This window comes from Dama dama, chromosome 14 (assembly GCF_033118175.1).
Source record: "Dama dama isolate Ldn47 chromosome 14, ASM3311817v1, whole genome shotgun sequence".
Classification (NCBI taxonomy): Eukaryota; Metazoa; Chordata; class Mammalia; order Artiodactyla; family Cervidae; genus Dama; species Dama dama.
The window spans coordinates 39,050,485-39,065,925 of NC_083694.1; the positions used below are offsets into that span (position 1 = coordinate 39,050,485).

Here is a 15,441-nt window from a genome sequence, read left to right on the forward strand (position 1 = left end):
CTCAATCTTTTGCAGCATCAGAGTCTTTTCTAGTGAGTCAGTTCACACTTCAAAATGCATTTATATAGTAACAGCTCTTTTAGGGCTCATAGATAAGGAAAACAAAGACACAAAGATACATGCAATTTGACTGCTTGGGGCCACAATGCAGGGTTCTCATCCCTTCAGTGTAGTGTTTCCCCTCTGGATACATTGCATTGAAGAGTGTATAGTATTGGGTCTGGCACTTAGTAAATGGAGGCCAGTGCTGTACATTTTCTCCAGTGGTCATGTATGGATGTGAGAGTTGGACCAGAAAGAAGGCTGAGCACCAAAGAATTGATGCTTTTTTTCCCCCATTTATTTTTATTAGTTGGAGGCTAATTACTTTACAATATTGTAGTGGTTTTTGCCATACATTGACATGAATCATCCATGGATTTACATGTGTTCCCCATCCTGAACCTCCCTTCCACCTCCCTCCCCAGAATTGATGCTTTTGAACTGTGGTGCTGGAGAAGACTCTTCAGAGTCCCTTGGACTGCAGAGATCAAACCAGTGAATTCTAAAGGAAGTCAACCTTGAATATTCATTGGAAGGACTGATGCTGAAGTCGAAGCTCTAATACTTCGATCACCTGATGGGAAGAGCTGACTCATTGGAAAAGGCCCTGATGCTGGGAAAGATTGAGGGCAAAAGGAGAAGGGGGCAGCAGTTGAAGAGCTGGGTGAGATAGCATCACTGGCTCAATGGACAAGAATTTGAGCAAACTCCAGGAGATGGTGGAAAACAGGAAAACCTGGCATGCTGTAGTCCCATGGGGTCACAGAGTTGGACACAACTTAGCAACTGAACAAATGAACAACAACAACAACAACAAAAGGAGGACATTCTTTGCAGATAGAGAGACTCACTGCCTGGTGTTTCTCTTTGTGGGGCCAGGAAAACAGAGACCTTGATGGCTCATTGCTTGCTGGGCCTTAGAGAAGGACATGAAAGGCCTTAAGGGAAACTGCATAGGTCACAACTGCCTCCATCAGCCAACCTCACCTTGGGAGTGTTCCCAGGAAGGTGCGAGGCGTTACAAGCTTCACAGAGTTTCTAGAAGTAGCAAGCTTCCTTAAATGTAAATACCAGCAGCATTCTAGTGTCAAGATCCCCCCACACCTTGGAAGGAGCCACGCAGTGAAGGAGGCGGGCTTTACAGAGGAATGATCATGTTCCTAAAACTTGTCTTATGTTTCTTCTGGGGAGTGGAGTTCTTGGGACATTGGTCCCATTTGGTTCTGGCTGACTTAGGACTCTAGAAAACAACTTTCTCTTCACCTGGACACTGAGAGGGATAGTTAGGGGTAGGGGCAGCCCTGCGGAGGGAGAGGTCTGCCCTCGCCACTGCCGATGACTCAGATGTGAGGCCAGCTCCAGCATCTGGACTAATTTGTCCTGAGCCGAGCGGCCGGCTGCCTGCCACATCCTCCCCTCCCGCCCTTATTTGGAGCCCTGACAGCTGAGCGGCAAAGCAACAGGGGAGCTGGGCGCCCGCCAACCGCCACCCTCTGCTTCCCCGCATGAGTCCCGTTGCCGAGGAGAAAGAAACCCGAGGCATCGCTGTGAGATAACCAAGGACTCTTTTTTGCTCTTCTCACACCTTTGAAGTGGGAACCTCTTGAGGCAAATCAACAAGAATGTGGCTCCTGCAGCTGAGGGTCCCGGGGGTTGTCGGGGCTGCTCAAGGCAGAGGGGCTGTGACGAGCAGGCTGGACTGATAACTTTAAAAGGGCATCTTCTGCTGCTTCCTCACTCAGCTGCTTTATCACTGCAAGTGACAGAATGCGGAGGGTTCCGTCCCTCTCCCGGACGAGCTCCCGGAGAGCCAGGGGGCTATAAAAATAGGAAGTGCAGGGCAGCTGGGAGAGAGAGGCGGACAAAGGCCAAGAGTGGAAGGCCAGAGAGAACAGAGAGGAGGCAGCAGCACCAGAACGACCATTCCTTGACCGACGCCAGCATGGGCTCCTCCGCCATCACCGCGAGCTTCCTCCTCTTCCTGGCGTTTCAGCTCCCAGGGCAAACAGGAGCGAATCCCGTGTATGGCTCTGTGTCCAACGCAGACCTGATGGATTTCAAGGTAGGGCCAGGAAAGCGGTACGGTCTGGGGTGAGGGGGGTTGTCACATTGTGCCAGGCAGTGAGACCTCTCCCTTTCCCTGTTTTCCTTTTGTAAAGAATTTGCTGGACCATTTGGAGGACAAGATGCCTTTAGAAGATGAGGCTGTGCCCTCCCAAGTACTAAGTGAGCAGAACGAAGAAGCTGGGGCCCCTCTCAGCCCCCTTTCGGAGGTGCCTCCCTGGATGGGGGAGGTCAACCCAGCCCAGAGAGATGGGGGCGCCCTCGGGCGGAGCCCCTGGGAATCCTCCGATAGATCTGCCCTCCTGAAGAGCAAGCTGAGAGCACTGCTCACTGCCCCTCGGAGCCTGCGGAGGTCCAGCTGCTTCGGGGGCAGGATGGACAGGATTGGAGCCCAGAGTGGACTGGGATGCAACAGCTTCCGGGTAAGAGGACCTGAAGATGGAAATGGGATGGGGAGGAAGGAAATTGTGGTTTCGCTGAAGTTCAAACCTTGTGAAAGAACACCGCCAGGGGATGCCTTCAGCAGGAAAGGGACAGCATAGAAGCAACCCCTTTGAAATTTCTGCCCCAACTTGGCGGGGAGGGGGATGTGCTCTGAGACAATGATACCAACCTCAGCTACAGTTTGCTGAGAAAATGCTAAAAGAAAAATACTTTACTGTCACGAGCACTGGGGACTTAAATCGTTCATGGGGCCAAGTCACCTGTGCTCTGCTGATTGGTAGTTTGTGTCCTTTGCAGAATCATCAGATCCCAAAGGATTGAAATTTAGCAGGACTGACTTTACTAGCTCCTAATGGGCAATTTGTTTACCAGTTTATTGATGTCAGAGGGTCGTCAGGCTGGAGTGGAGGCTGGTGGGAAGGGAGCAAAGTCTGATGAAGCTGACTTTTCTAGTGGAGTCAGGTCACCAAACCAAACATGTCTCTGCTCTCTTGTAGTATCGAAGATAATGGCCAGGGAGGAAAAGGCAGGCCAGGCCCCAGGCAGTCTTCAAGAGAATCCCCTGGGGTCTCTCACTCAACTTTGTCGCATCTGGTTGCCATCAAGTTGAGTTGTGACAAGCGTTCTATTCAAGCATCAGCTTCCTGTCAACATTTCTCACATTTTATGCTAAATGTAGATAAAGTGATTTAACTGTGGCTTCTCCACCTCTCCCACCCATGTGTTAAGTTTTAATCACCTGTTACCAACATCAGTTTGAAGATGAATAAACTTCAGCACCATGGACAGAAGCACTAGGCCCGGGTTGGTGTGATTTCTTTCATTTCCGGAAGGGAGTTCAGCCTGATATTCCTTGTCATTTTACATTTTGTTGGAGAGAAGAATGCTCAGTTCCTTTTTTATTCTTTTTTTTTTTTAAAGGAATTAACTAGTTTGGGGGAGCAGTTTTAGGTTCACAGCAAAATTAACAGAAAGCTGAGACTCCGTCCATACCCCTGCCCACCCCTCGTTCACATCCTCTTCCATGACCAACATCCCCACCAGAGTGTGACACTTGTCACCTTTGATGAACCTACACTGACTCATCATAATCACCCAACATCCGTAGTTCACATCGTGTTCATCCTTGGTGGTGTGTGGATTTGGACAACTTCGGCTTACTGTTATTTCTCCCTCCAAATGTGTGTGTATGTTTAGTGGGTAGAGGCTCACACTGCAGCCTCACCACTGATTCTGAAAAAGCCCTAGGAGACCAAAAGGGCCTTTATCTTTACTCAGACTTGCTCATATTCAGAGCATGTAGGTATTGAAAAGAGAACTTACAAACATTTGGGCTTTTTTCCTGATTACATCTAAGGTAGCTTGTCCTCAGTATGACACTTCTGTACACCTAGTATTATTTGGTTATGGTTATTCTTTTTTTAGAGGGGCATATATGAAATCAGGACCCTAACTCTTCTCTGACACCTTTTGAGAGTTAGTGTGGCAGCTGAGTGAATTGCACTTTCGTTCTTCTTCAGCATTTCTTTGAAGAATAGGCAGAATAGTTGGGCTTAAAAGCTGAGCAAAATGAAGAAAGGAATGTTTGCTGTGCTGACATACTTCAACTTCATGCATCTTTTGGGCACCAAATTTAAAAATTAGCCACTGGCTTTCCCAAATTCATGTTCAAGGTGTTTGGACTTGCATGTTTTACTGAGGTGGGAGTCGCTGAAGAGGTAGTTTCTTTGTATCTGCTTCTGAAACGGGTGTTGCCCTGGTTTACCTGCACCGGGGAGCAGGGCTCCAAGCCATCTCCCCACCCATTACCCCTGACACCACACTCCCGTATCGGATTTTACGACATTCCTCCAACACTCCTACACCTTCACTTCCCCATGCCTTTATTCATGCTGTTCCATGTAGATACCCTTTATCCAGAGCTCCCCACATCTCCCAAACATTTTACTCCTTTCTCAAGCTCATTAAGAATGCTACTTCTTCCCTGAAGCCTTCCAGGGTACCACATGCCCAGGACAGATCAAGCTCTTCACTGGCAGCATTTTATAACTATTACCAGTCACCACAACATGGCTGGGTATGCAACTGGGTCTGTGCCCCTGACCTGCAAGCTCCTGGAGGTAAACGCCCCTTCAGCAGGCCCTGCAGCACGTGGCACAGCGGGCACTCTACATATAGTTGGTCAGATTATGCAGAAACTGAGAAAAGAGGAAGTAAAGCAGTAATATGCTCTGTGTAGAGTGAGGGGGAGGCCAGGAGAGAATTGATGGTTAGTCAGGGAGGTAGGGAAAGAACTCTAAGGTAACTGCTTCTGAAAAAGATGTTCCTTGTGTGGATTTTGAATGCAGAGGGTGGAAAACTAACAACAGAGGACTAACAAGGACCAGGAGGGTGGAGACAGGAAGAAGCGTCTGGCTCCTGAGGTCTGGCGCTGGGGGAGCAGGGGCTGCTGGCAGGGGAGGAGGGGGAGCTGGGCTCACTGCCAAAGTGTCACAGTGACACAGCAGGTTCTCATGGATGGGATTGACTGAATGCGCCAAGTACATGAGACGCCCCTGAAACTTAGAGGACACTGGGGAATGGGTGGAAGGGGTGATGAGTTGCGGGAGGGACAGGTTGAAGCAGGGATGGGTGAAGGGGTGCTGGGTGAGGGAGGATGCATGGAGGGGCCTGAGTAGAGTGAGGCTGTTTCTGCCACTGTGTTTAGTCGCTCAGTCCTGGCCAACTCTGAGACCCCATGGATTGTAGCCTGCCAGACTTCTCTGTTCATGGGATTCTCTAGGCAAGAATACTGGAGTGGGCTTCCATGCCATCTTCCAGGGGATTGTCCCAACCCAGGGATCGAACCCAGGTCTCCTGCACCGCAGGCGGATTCTTTACCATCTGAGCCACCAGGGAAGTCCCCTGCCACTGGGGGAAAGCAACTCGAAGCAGATCACCCAGAGACCAAGAAATCACATTTCAGGCAAAACAAAATGTGACCCAAAATCCCTGGGAGGTGGCAGCGATGGAGGCTGGCACCAAGGTCTGAAAGTCCTTAGGCCCAGCACCGGGTCCATTTCTTCTGGTTGGACACTGGGGGAATCTGCCCGCAGGGCCGTATCCTAAATGAAACACTGGCAGGAACTGAATGGATTCTCTAGCAGCTGCTGTGTGAGGGAGTGCCTGTGAGGACAGGCGATTTTATAGGTGGAAAGGACCTGTGAACAAGCCCACCAGTGTTGATCTGAAGCGGGGACAGAGCAGGGTGACTGCTGTGGTTTTTGCTGAGACCCACAGGACTAAGTGGTTCTTACGTTAAGGTGCCAAGTGGCTCCTTGAGGATGAACAGTCCTGCTGGGAGAACTATAGGAGACCTGAGGCTATACACCCCTCTCCAGCTTTGCATTGTGTACGTGTTAGAGAGGGGGAATGAAATGAAAACAAGTCCTCACCACGCTAAAGAAAGAGCACTGTGGAGACAAAAGGATGATGGAGACGGATGGAGACGTTTTATTTTGACAGGTTACCGTTACGATAAGAACCTCCAAGTTCCAAGAGTTCAAATGAAAACAGAACTTTACAAATTAAAAAAAAATACAATTTTATATACACCATAGAATTAGCTAACGTTACTGTATAATCAAACAGTGCAAACGGAAAGAAGGAAGCTGCTACTGATGAGATGACCAAGGTCCACGAGCTGTGGTGTAACACTGAACATCAGTCCTGTGGGGCCGCCAGGGTGCTGCTGGCCTTCCTGTAGGCCTTTTCATCCCCGAGGGCCTTGTCAGTGTGTGACTTTGCATCAGAAATGTCATATGCTCAGCTGGGTCAAGCAAGCAAGTGTCCATTCCAGCCAGGAACCGTTAATGAAACATAGCTGTTTTTATTGTTCAGTCGCTGAGTCGTGTCTTGACTCTTTATGCCGCCATGGACTGCAGCACACCAGGCTCCCCTGTCCTTCACTATCTCCCAGAGTTTGCTCAGATGCATGTCCATTGAATTGGTGATGCCATCCAACCATCTCATCCTCTGTGGTCATGAGCAGTTATTTTTCCCAGAGAACAAAGATCCCTCAGTTGGGTGGGGCTTGCTCCCTCCCCTGACACCTCGGCCCGGGGAAACATGAAACCACCTCTAGCCAATCCCAGGCTTGGCCCCTGAGAATCTATTGAGGGGCCACATCCCTGGGAGGTGACTGTACTGGAAACAGGCAAGATGTTAAAATGAGGGTTTCTAACTAACAGAAATCAAAGGAATGAGGCTGACAGTTAACTGTGTTACAAGTGGAGCTGTGCCAGTCTTTGGGCTTGTCTGGAAAGGGCAGACGCCAGGAGAGGACAGAAAACGACGTGCCATTCCAGGGGCTGGGTTTGGGTCTGATGCATCTGTTCAGGGGGAGGGAGGTGTCTGCATTCTGCCGTCTATCTCTGGGCTGCACGATGGGAACAAAATATCAGGTGACTTAAACACAACATGGTGTGCGGGAGGGATAAATTTCAACAACACCCACGGCGGCCTCTGGGCCAGCAGTGTGACCCCGCCCCCTGAAGGTGGGAGGACCTCAGTCCTGCCGATTTCAGGAAGGGGAGAGCAGCAGCAAGAGGGGAGCGGGTTCCAGTTCCGGATGCTGCCTGAGAACAGTGGCAGCTGGCTGAACACCATCACACTTAGGAGGGCTTGCTCTTTTGGTCCTGGTGAGTTCCTCAATTATTTACTAGAACGTTCATCTGTGTTTCATAAGTCAAGTGCACCCAAGGGAGTCAAAAAATTTATGTCAAAGTCATGTTGATCAAAGAGATGAGAAAACGGGAAGAACAGAGGGGCCCTAGTCACCAGGGATGATGTGGAAACAACCCCTGGGTGCAGGTGTTGTTCCCTAGAGTGCGTGGAGCACAAGACCAGAGCTGGCAAAGCAGGGCGGGTACTCGTCCCCAGACTGAACTCATCTTGGCAACAAAGCTGGGAGGCTCAGGGGAGAGAAGAGCCTCGCTGGGGCCTGGCACTGATGCCCTCTGGCAACTTCCATGATTAAAAAAAATGGGAACTAACTAAATGCAAACAAATGCCATCTTGAGTCTTTAAGCACATCTGCTGTGGGGCTGTCTAATGGGATGGGAGGGAGGGAGGCTCCAGAGAGGGGACTGTATGTATATGTATATAATTATGACTGATTCGAGCTGTTGTACGGCAGGGACCAACACAACATTATAAAGCAATTATCTTCCAATTAAAAAAAAAGATGCTGCTGAATGTAGAGAGAACAAAGAGGAAAGTAAATGCAAATGCCTGACACCCAGATGCTCACTCTGGGTGCCTGTTCAGAGATGATCAAACAGCCGGGAGGGAAACTGAGTCATAGAAACAGAGAGGGAGGCTTCCTATGTCTGACGCTAAAACCTTGGGGCGTGAGCTGGCAGGAAGCACCTGCCCCTACCCACTGCTAACCCCTCCTGAGGTTGCCGCTGCTGAGCCCCTTGGGAGGGTGGGGACGGCCAGCAGCAGGCGGGTGCGAGATGCTTATGAAGGGAAGACACCCTCTTCTTCGAATGAACACCTGCTGTGCGGTCACACTCGCTTTCTCAGCCACATCACGGACCTGTCCGCATTCCTGGTTCAGGATTCACTCCCTCCCATCTTATGAATAACGGCACTGTTCCCCAGGGTCAAGTGAAGCAGTTTTATCTAAGGGAGCCCTGCTTTTAGGGGTGATGCAAGGTCCTCTGGGCTGTGGCTGCTTCACCACAAAAAGGCAGGTAGAACTTGAGGGATGTTTAGTAATTTGATGGAGAGGAGAAGGACCGGGGTGAAAACGTGGCACAAGGAGACCATTGGGTAATCGGGAAATTAGAGAGAAAGCCGAAATGCTCGAAGCTGGGACAGGTGGAAATCTGACCCTGTCGTCAGCTTTATCATAAAGTTCAGAGACCACGAGCAGGATTTGAACGCTTTGTGCTTCTGGAGCTGGTGGTTCCAGGGAGGTTCACACCACAGGGGCCCCACCTTATACCCAGAAGAACTTCCCTTAAAATGAACTAGTGAAGGTGTCAACTTGAGTCCCAGTGAGGTGCGGGGGAGTGCTCTCTGAAACGTGGGTGGTTTTCTCAGGGCCCAATTCCTCATTCGCTGAACTCTGCAACTGGCATATCTTCCCCCACCCCAGTGTTTGCCTTGGTCAAAGCCCCTCCCATGATGCTTTAAGGCAACAGCTGGGTTCCCTAGGAAAGTGGCAAAGAGGAGGCTGGTCACCTGCTCTGAGGGTCACCCTTCAGCAGGAGAGGCCTGACTCCCCTCTGGTCCTGGTGCTAGCGGGGAGGGGGGCTGGGGCCTGGGTCGGCACTGGATGGAGGAACGCAGGGAGCAGAAAACGGGAAGATACTTGCTGAGCAGTCAGACAAGTCCAGGCTCTGATGGTCCCATACCACCCCCAGATCTCTGACGGCAAAATGTTCGATGACTGTAGGCTTTCCAAGCGAGTGGGTGACTGGGGATCTTCCGTGCCCGGGAACAGTCCAGCCAGCCGTGGTGGCGGAGCCCGAGCTGCTGCCCCCCAAGGTGGCTTCCGGCGAGGACAGCCGCCATGTGGCGATGAGGCGGAGCCTGGTCGTCAGAGGGTCTGGTAGTGCTGCCGCAGCCGGGCCTGAAGAAACTCATGCGTCAGGTTGTGTCGTGTGATGACCCCCACGATCTAGGACCAGGAAGAAAAGACCCAAGTCACCTGCAGAGTGAAACCCACTGGGACGAGAACTGACTGACAGGAGTGAACAGAGCTTGCCCAGCCTGTCTCAGGCAGCAGGGCCAGAATCAGGTCCCGGAAGGACCAGGGCAGACTTGACAACACGATCAGGATGCTCGTTCTAAAGGGCACCTCATTTCTAGATGGAAACAAGATATAGAGAAAGCTCAGGATCACAAGCTGCAGGCCAATGGGACAAATTCAGCCGCAGAAATTTGAGCTTGGGCCAGCTGGAATCTGGACACGAATGTCTTCTTAACAAGAGCTCACAGTCTGTAGCTTCACAGCCACCACACCCAGCCAGCATCACCATTCACAACTACCTGAGTCACTGTGATACTGGATTTATAGTAAGAAAAATATATTTGGTCATCACTCTAGTTTCTGGCACAAAGCTCTTAAAACTCTCAGCACTTCCTAAGTGGTGAATAATAAGGGTGTCTTGTTATTCGTAACAAGCCCCTTTCAACCACACCTGAGTTTATGCTAATGATGTCACTTCTGGTAAGCCTTTAAGGATGGAGGTTGGTTTTCCAGGGAACCAAGTGTATGACTAGAGGATTGGAGCTGTCAGCCCTACCTCCCCGGTGAGGCGGGGGTAGGGGGCGGTGGGAAATGTTGACTCCATTGCCAATGGCCAAAGATGTAATCAACCACACCTGTATCATGAAGCCTCTATTAAACCTGAACCACAGGGTTTGGAGAGAGCTCAGGCTGGTGAACCTGTGAGGTGATAGCAGGGTGCCCAGCCTGCCAGAGAGGAGGTAGGGCTCAGCCTCCCATCCCCCACCCCCTGCCGTGTGTACCTCTTCCATCTGCCCACTCCAGGTTATGGACTACAATCTATTATAAAAGAATATGAAGCAGGGGGTGGGGGGGTGGGGGGGCTTTCCTGGTGGCTCCGTGGTAAAGAATCTGCCTGCCAGTGCAGGAGACATGGGCTCAATCCTTGGTATGGGAAGATCCCACATGCCATGGATCAGCTAAGCCCGTGAACCACAAGCACTGAACATGTGCTCTAGAGCCCAGAAGCCACAACCACTGAATCCCACCTGCCTAGAGCCCGTATTCTGCACAAGAGAAGCCACTGTAATGAGAAGCCCATGCCCCACAACTAGAGAGTAGCCCCCCGCTCACCACAAACAGAAAAGCCTGTGCAGCAACAAAGACCCGGCACAGCCAATAAATAAACAAATAATGAATGGATGGATGAATGAATGAGTAAATAAATGACTGAATGAATAAGGAAGTTAATGAAAGAATATGAGTAACTGTTTCTCTGAATTCTGTGAGCAGGGGGTCATGGGAACCTCCTCTTTATAGCCAGTCAGTTAGGAGCACAGGTGACAACCTAGACTTTTGACTGAGAACTGAGGTGGGGGAGGGGGATAGGGTGAACAGTCTTATGGGGCTAAGCTCTTAACCTGAGGGGCATGACGCCATCCCCAGGCAGACAGTGTCAGGACTGAACTGAGTTGAGGACACCCAGCTGGTGTCCAGAGAACTGCTTTGTGTAGGGAACTCACCCTCCTCCCCAATCCAGCGACAGAAGCTCAGCAGAGCAGGAGAGTCCAGAAAACCAGGGGGTTCCCACAGTCACTGCAGTGACTCACATCTCACTGGGGTGGGCGCCCCAGAACTGTCAGCGCAGCTGTGTTCCAAGGAACATGATTCCACCTCCAGCCACTAAACACATGTAAGTAAGTGCATGCGTGCTATCGGGGTTCTGCTGGGTGACCCTCACTTTGGAGAGGTGTCATTTCCTGCAAGGCACCTAGGGGGCACTGACTGAAAGGCTCAGAAAGGTGACCATTACAGTGACTGTGAAAAAAAAAATCTGCTTTGTAAGGCTGGAGACAGGGCAGGAGACCTGCGTCAGGAAGATCCCTTGGAGAAGGAAATGGCAACCCACTCCAGTATTCTTGCCTGGGAAATCCCATGGACAGAGGAGCCTGGTGGATTGCAGTCCATGGGGTCGCAAAGTGTCGGACACAGCTGAGTGAATAACACACTCATGTTTTCACTTTCACAGTGAAATTTAACTAAACATCCCACCACAGAGAACTGAGTGAGTGACCAGGCAGCCATGCAACAGAATGCTCTTGAGCCATTAAAATGTCCTAAATAAATACTTTTTGCCATGGAAAGTCATTTCCCATAGATTCATTGAAAAATTAAGATATTAAACAGTACAGGCAGTGGTAACATTTTCACTGAAACCTGAATAAAGTCTCTTATTCCTAGATGCAGAGGAAAAAACAAGAGATACTTTAAAAGGTTAACATGGCTGCCTCTACAGAGATAAGGGCTTGCCATCTCTTTTTTTTGTTTGTTTATCTATAGGCTCACACCTTTCTACAATCAAATACCAATGTTGCTGTAGTAAGAAAAAAAATGGAGTTCTAAGAAGAAAAAAATGGAAAAATCTGTAATAACTATGTAGTTTACCTTTTAATACTTTCTTGAGTAGTTTACCTGAAATTTTCTCATTTAGTGTTACAAATTCCCATAACAGGTAGGGAACTAACCCCCTTCCCGTAAGGTGGCACCATGAAATCCAACGAGAAGAGGAAGATTTTAGGATACAGAGAGGTTTGTTGTTTAGTTGCTAAGCTGTGTCCGACTCTTTTGTGAGTCCACAGACTGTAGCCTGCCAGGCTCCTCTGTCCATGGAATTCTCCGGGCAAGAATACTGGAGTGGGTTGCCATTTCCTTCTCCAGGGGATCCGCCCGACTCAGGGATTGAACTCGAGCTGCCTGCATTGGCAGACGGATCCTTTACCACTGAGCCCCCAGGGAAGCTCCAGGCCTAAGCTTTCCTGTCCCACAGAAAAGAAGACCAGTGCGACACTGGCTCCACCTGCCAGCCACACAGGAGACGGCATGTAGGAAACACCCAGGAGGCAAAAGGGGAAGGTTCCCAAAGCTGCTTTTCTCCCACCCACCCCTCTGCACCTCACTCCTGCTGGGGGAGCGCAGAGCAGGTTGAGTTTGAGGGGCCCCCCTGTGGGGTTCTGCTGCTCCTCCTACAGCACTGAGCTTACAGGCTCCTCTCCAGAAGACATAGCCTCCCAGGTTCTGACTCACCTCGCCCACTGCGTTCACCACTGGCAGATGTCGCAGGCCCATCGTCCTGAACAGGTTGAACACTTGGGAGACGTGGGTGTTGGGTGAAACAGTGAAGGGTGCGGGGTTCATGTATGGGGTGACGTCCTGCAGAGGAGAGAACACGGTGACCTGCGGCCAGTCCTGCCCGCCCAGGATGTGACGGTGGCTGCACAGAGGAGGAGGGGGCCACGCAGGATGGGCTCTCAGCCTCCTCACCCAGCCCCAGGGAAGCCCTGCTCACCACAATCATGCGCGGGTTCAGCAGGGTCAGGTCCAGGTCGTGGATGTCGGGGTACCTCGGGTAATCCTCGGCCATCTCAGCGTAGGAGAGGCGTGGCTGGTTGGCGCTCTGCAATCCCAACCCAGACACTGTCCTTGCACCGGATGTGGTCACTGGCGGGGCCATGTTTAGGGGACCCTCCCTCAATGTCTGAGAGCCAGGCAGGCAGCACAGGGCCATGACAGGAGCTCTGGATTGAGACCTCCTGCTCCAAAGCCATTTCTTGGCCAGTTCCCTAGCTGTGTCCCCTGGGCTGGTCTCCTAACTTCTCTGAATGTCCCTTTCATCTGTAGAACAGATGTGAACTATTCTAGAGTTTCAATAAGAAAAGTGCTAATAGTAATTGTAGCTGGGGTGACTTGGGTCCCCTAAAAGATTTGTCTGCATTCTAATGCCTAGAACCTGTGAATATGGCCTTCTTGGAAACAAGGCCTTTGCGGATGTAGTCAAGGTAAGATGAGGTCACATGGAGGAGGGTGGGCCCCAAACCGAGGGATTGGTGTACTACTAAAAGAGGAGAGAACACAGACAGAGGGCCAGATGACAAGGAGGCAGACACGAGTGATGTGCCTCCAGCCAGGGCAGGCCGAGGGCACCCACCACAAATGAGGGCTGCAAGAATCCTCTCCTGGAGCCTTCAGAGGAAGCACAGCCCGGCCGACTGGGCAGTCTGTCCCAGGGCCTTGAAAACTGAGCAAGGACACACTGCTGTTGTTGGAAGCGTCTGAAGCAGGTTGAGATTTTGCCCAGTTTGTGGCGACTGGAAACGGCAGCCCCAGGAAAGTCAGCCCAGAAAAGTCAGAAGGGAACTTTGCCACTATTCCTGCATCCTGAGTCTCCTGGATTGTCCCTCAGCTCTCAAGGCCGCTGACCATCAGAGGGCACCGGGGCCACCACCATCAGCTCTCAGGCCAGTCACTACTCCTCCCCAACCCTCCTCCCCTTCACTCCCCTCGGCCCACAGTCTTTGCTGTCCACTGCTGACCCCCAAGGCTTCCCCAGGCCAGCACTGGTGGTTTCTGTCTGCAGGCAAGGCCCTGTGTAGTCTGGCCTGCTTCATTCCTCCAACTCTCGTCCTTTGGGCCATTCCAGTGGGGTTGGGCCTCCCATAGGCCATATCCCCAAACCCGAGCCACTCCACCCATGGCCCTTCCTGTCCTGCCCATGTGAGCTGCTCTTCTGCGGGCTAGTCAGACCACAGGTGACCTCAGGCTGGCTGCCCACGGGCAAGACCCAGAGGAAAATTAATTTGGGAACTAGGTCTCTGGGTGAGTTTTTCAGTCTTCTTTTTTCAGGCTCCATCTGAAGGGGGTGAAGTGTGTCGCAGGTCACTATACGGACCACTCTGAACACACAAAAATCAAAGAGAAAAAAAGACTACCGGGGAATGAACGAGAACAAAGGTATTTCTTTGGATATCACAGTAACAAAGTGCATATACGGCAGAAATTAAAGTGCAGAGATTATATTAAAAGCCTCTGGCCAGAAGGACACTTAGCAACAGGTGCAGAGACTAAGGGGCGAGGCCCTGGAGGGACTCTGAGCCCTGCTCGGCACCAGGGCAGTGGGAGTTGCACACACTGCGGGGACTCTGTTCCGAGTGCCCTTGTGCTTTCCAGAGGCCCGGTGTGGGCAAGAAGGCAGACTCACCGATTGGCTTTCAGAGTAACAGACTCCTCGGACGAGCAGGGTGACGAGCTGCGAGCGCAGGATCAGGCCGTGGAAGGTCAGCGGCCGGAAGCGTTCCTCCATGGTCCAGTCTTCGCTCGGGGACTGGTCAGGGTATAGGTTGGGGTAGGGGGTGTATCTGTTATACAAAAACCAGACGCTGCCTAGGACACCCTCAGCAGGACCGTGTCCCGTCCATGGCCCCGAGCCCCGCCCACACTCCCAGGGACGGCCCCGGGTGAGGGGCCCCCTCACCTCCGCTCCAGCATCTGCTGCAGGAGGTCCTCCTTCTCGCCCGGCTCCTCGGAGGTCACGTGCTCGTCGCACATGTTGCGCAGCTCGCTGGACGGGTAGGACTTCATGGACTGGCTTCGCCGGCGCTGCTCGCCGGCGCGGGTGAGGATGCTGGACTTCTGAGGATGGGAAGGGGCAGTGATGACAGACGACTGCTGGAGGGCAGGCCAGTGTCCACCCAGGGAAGGAGGTGAGTAACCCTGAGGGTCAAAAGGCACAGGCCCACGCCAGAACAGCAAGAAACCTGCATGGTGGCTCAGAGACGTGTGACTCAAGGGGCCTCTCGGAGCCCAAGGTTCCTGCTGGCCCCATGCCCCTACTCCTCTGATGTGGGGACAGCAAGGCAGTGCTCCCACGTTGTATCTCTGCAGGCCTGTCAACTGATGTGCCCCCAGCCTCCAAAGCTAAGGGTGGGCACGCGGCCCAAGTGAGGCAGCGGGACTCTCCTTTGATGCCGATGCCTCCTGGTACCCACAGAGGAGCCGCCAGGCACCTGCTCACCCAGGGTACACTGCGCTTGGTTCCTCAGCTTCCCTGTCCGTCCTGAAGCTTCCTACAGACATCTTTCTTCCTTAAGTAGGTCAGAGTCCACTGATGGCTATTCAGAACCCTCTCTGGGACAACCTGCACTGAACGCTAACCATTGGTGATTAAAACCGGGCTTCCCTGGTGGCTCAGACGGTAAAGAATCTGCCTGCAGTGCGGGAGAGCCGGGTTCGATCCCTCTGTCAGGAAGATCCCCTGGAGAAGGGAATGGCTACCTACTCCAGCATTCTTGCCTGGAAAATCCCATGGACTTAGGACCCTGGTGGGCTGATTAAAA

At 51.8% G+C, this 15,441-nt stretch overlaps 2 protein-coding genes across 6 annotated transcripts in view; one reads left to right on the forward strand and one right to left on the reverse strand.

The window, feature by feature from the left end:
* The first annotated feature begins 1,520 nt into the window (after positions 1-1,520).
* Positions 1,521-3,158, forward strand: NPPA (natriuretic peptide A). Its single transcript, XM_061161224.1, has 3 exons — positions 1,521-2,104; positions 2,202-2,528; positions 3,048-3,158. Exons 1-3 carry the CDS (start codon positions 1,985-1,987, stop codon positions 3,057-3,059), a joined length of 459 nt encoding a protein of 152 aa, XP_061017207.1. The 5' UTR covers positions 1,521-1,984; the 3' UTR covers positions 3,060-3,158.
* A 2,861-nt stretch (positions 3,159-6,019) lies between these two features.
* CLCN6 (chloride voltage-gated channel 6) overlaps positions 6,020-15,441 on the reverse strand; it is a 33,599-nt gene continuing 24,177 nt past the window's right edge. For 4 of the 5 annotated variants that reach the window (XM_061160388.1, XM_061160389.1, XM_061160386.1 and 1 more), the window contains 5 exons: positions 14,580-14,737; positions 14,307-14,463; positions 12,618-12,725; positions 12,356-12,481; positions 6,020-9,220 (listed from right to left, as the gene is read on the reverse strand). In XM_061160388.1, coding sequence (XP_061016371.1) covers positions 9,140-9,220; positions 12,356-12,481; positions 12,618-12,725; positions 14,307-14,463; positions 14,580-14,737 — 630 coding nt within the window. In that variant the 3' untranslated portion in view covers positions 6,020-9,139. Of the gene's footprint in view, positions 9,221-12,355; positions 12,482-12,617; positions 12,726-14,306; positions 14,464-14,579; positions 14,738-15,441 lie in introns of those variants that run through there. The other variant, XR_009695798.1, reaches the window with a different exon arrangement.

Excerpts from the sequence above, each read along its gene's own strand:
- NPPA (XM_061161224.1), top strand. The coding sequence starts at position 1,985 with ATGGGCTCCTCCGCCATCACCGCGAGCTTCCTCCTCTTCCTGGCGTTT. Across the intron at positions 2,105-2,201 it reads CAGACCTGATGGATTTCAAG|AATTTGCTGGACCATTTGGA; the intron begins GTAGGGCCAGGA and ends CCTTTTGTAAAG.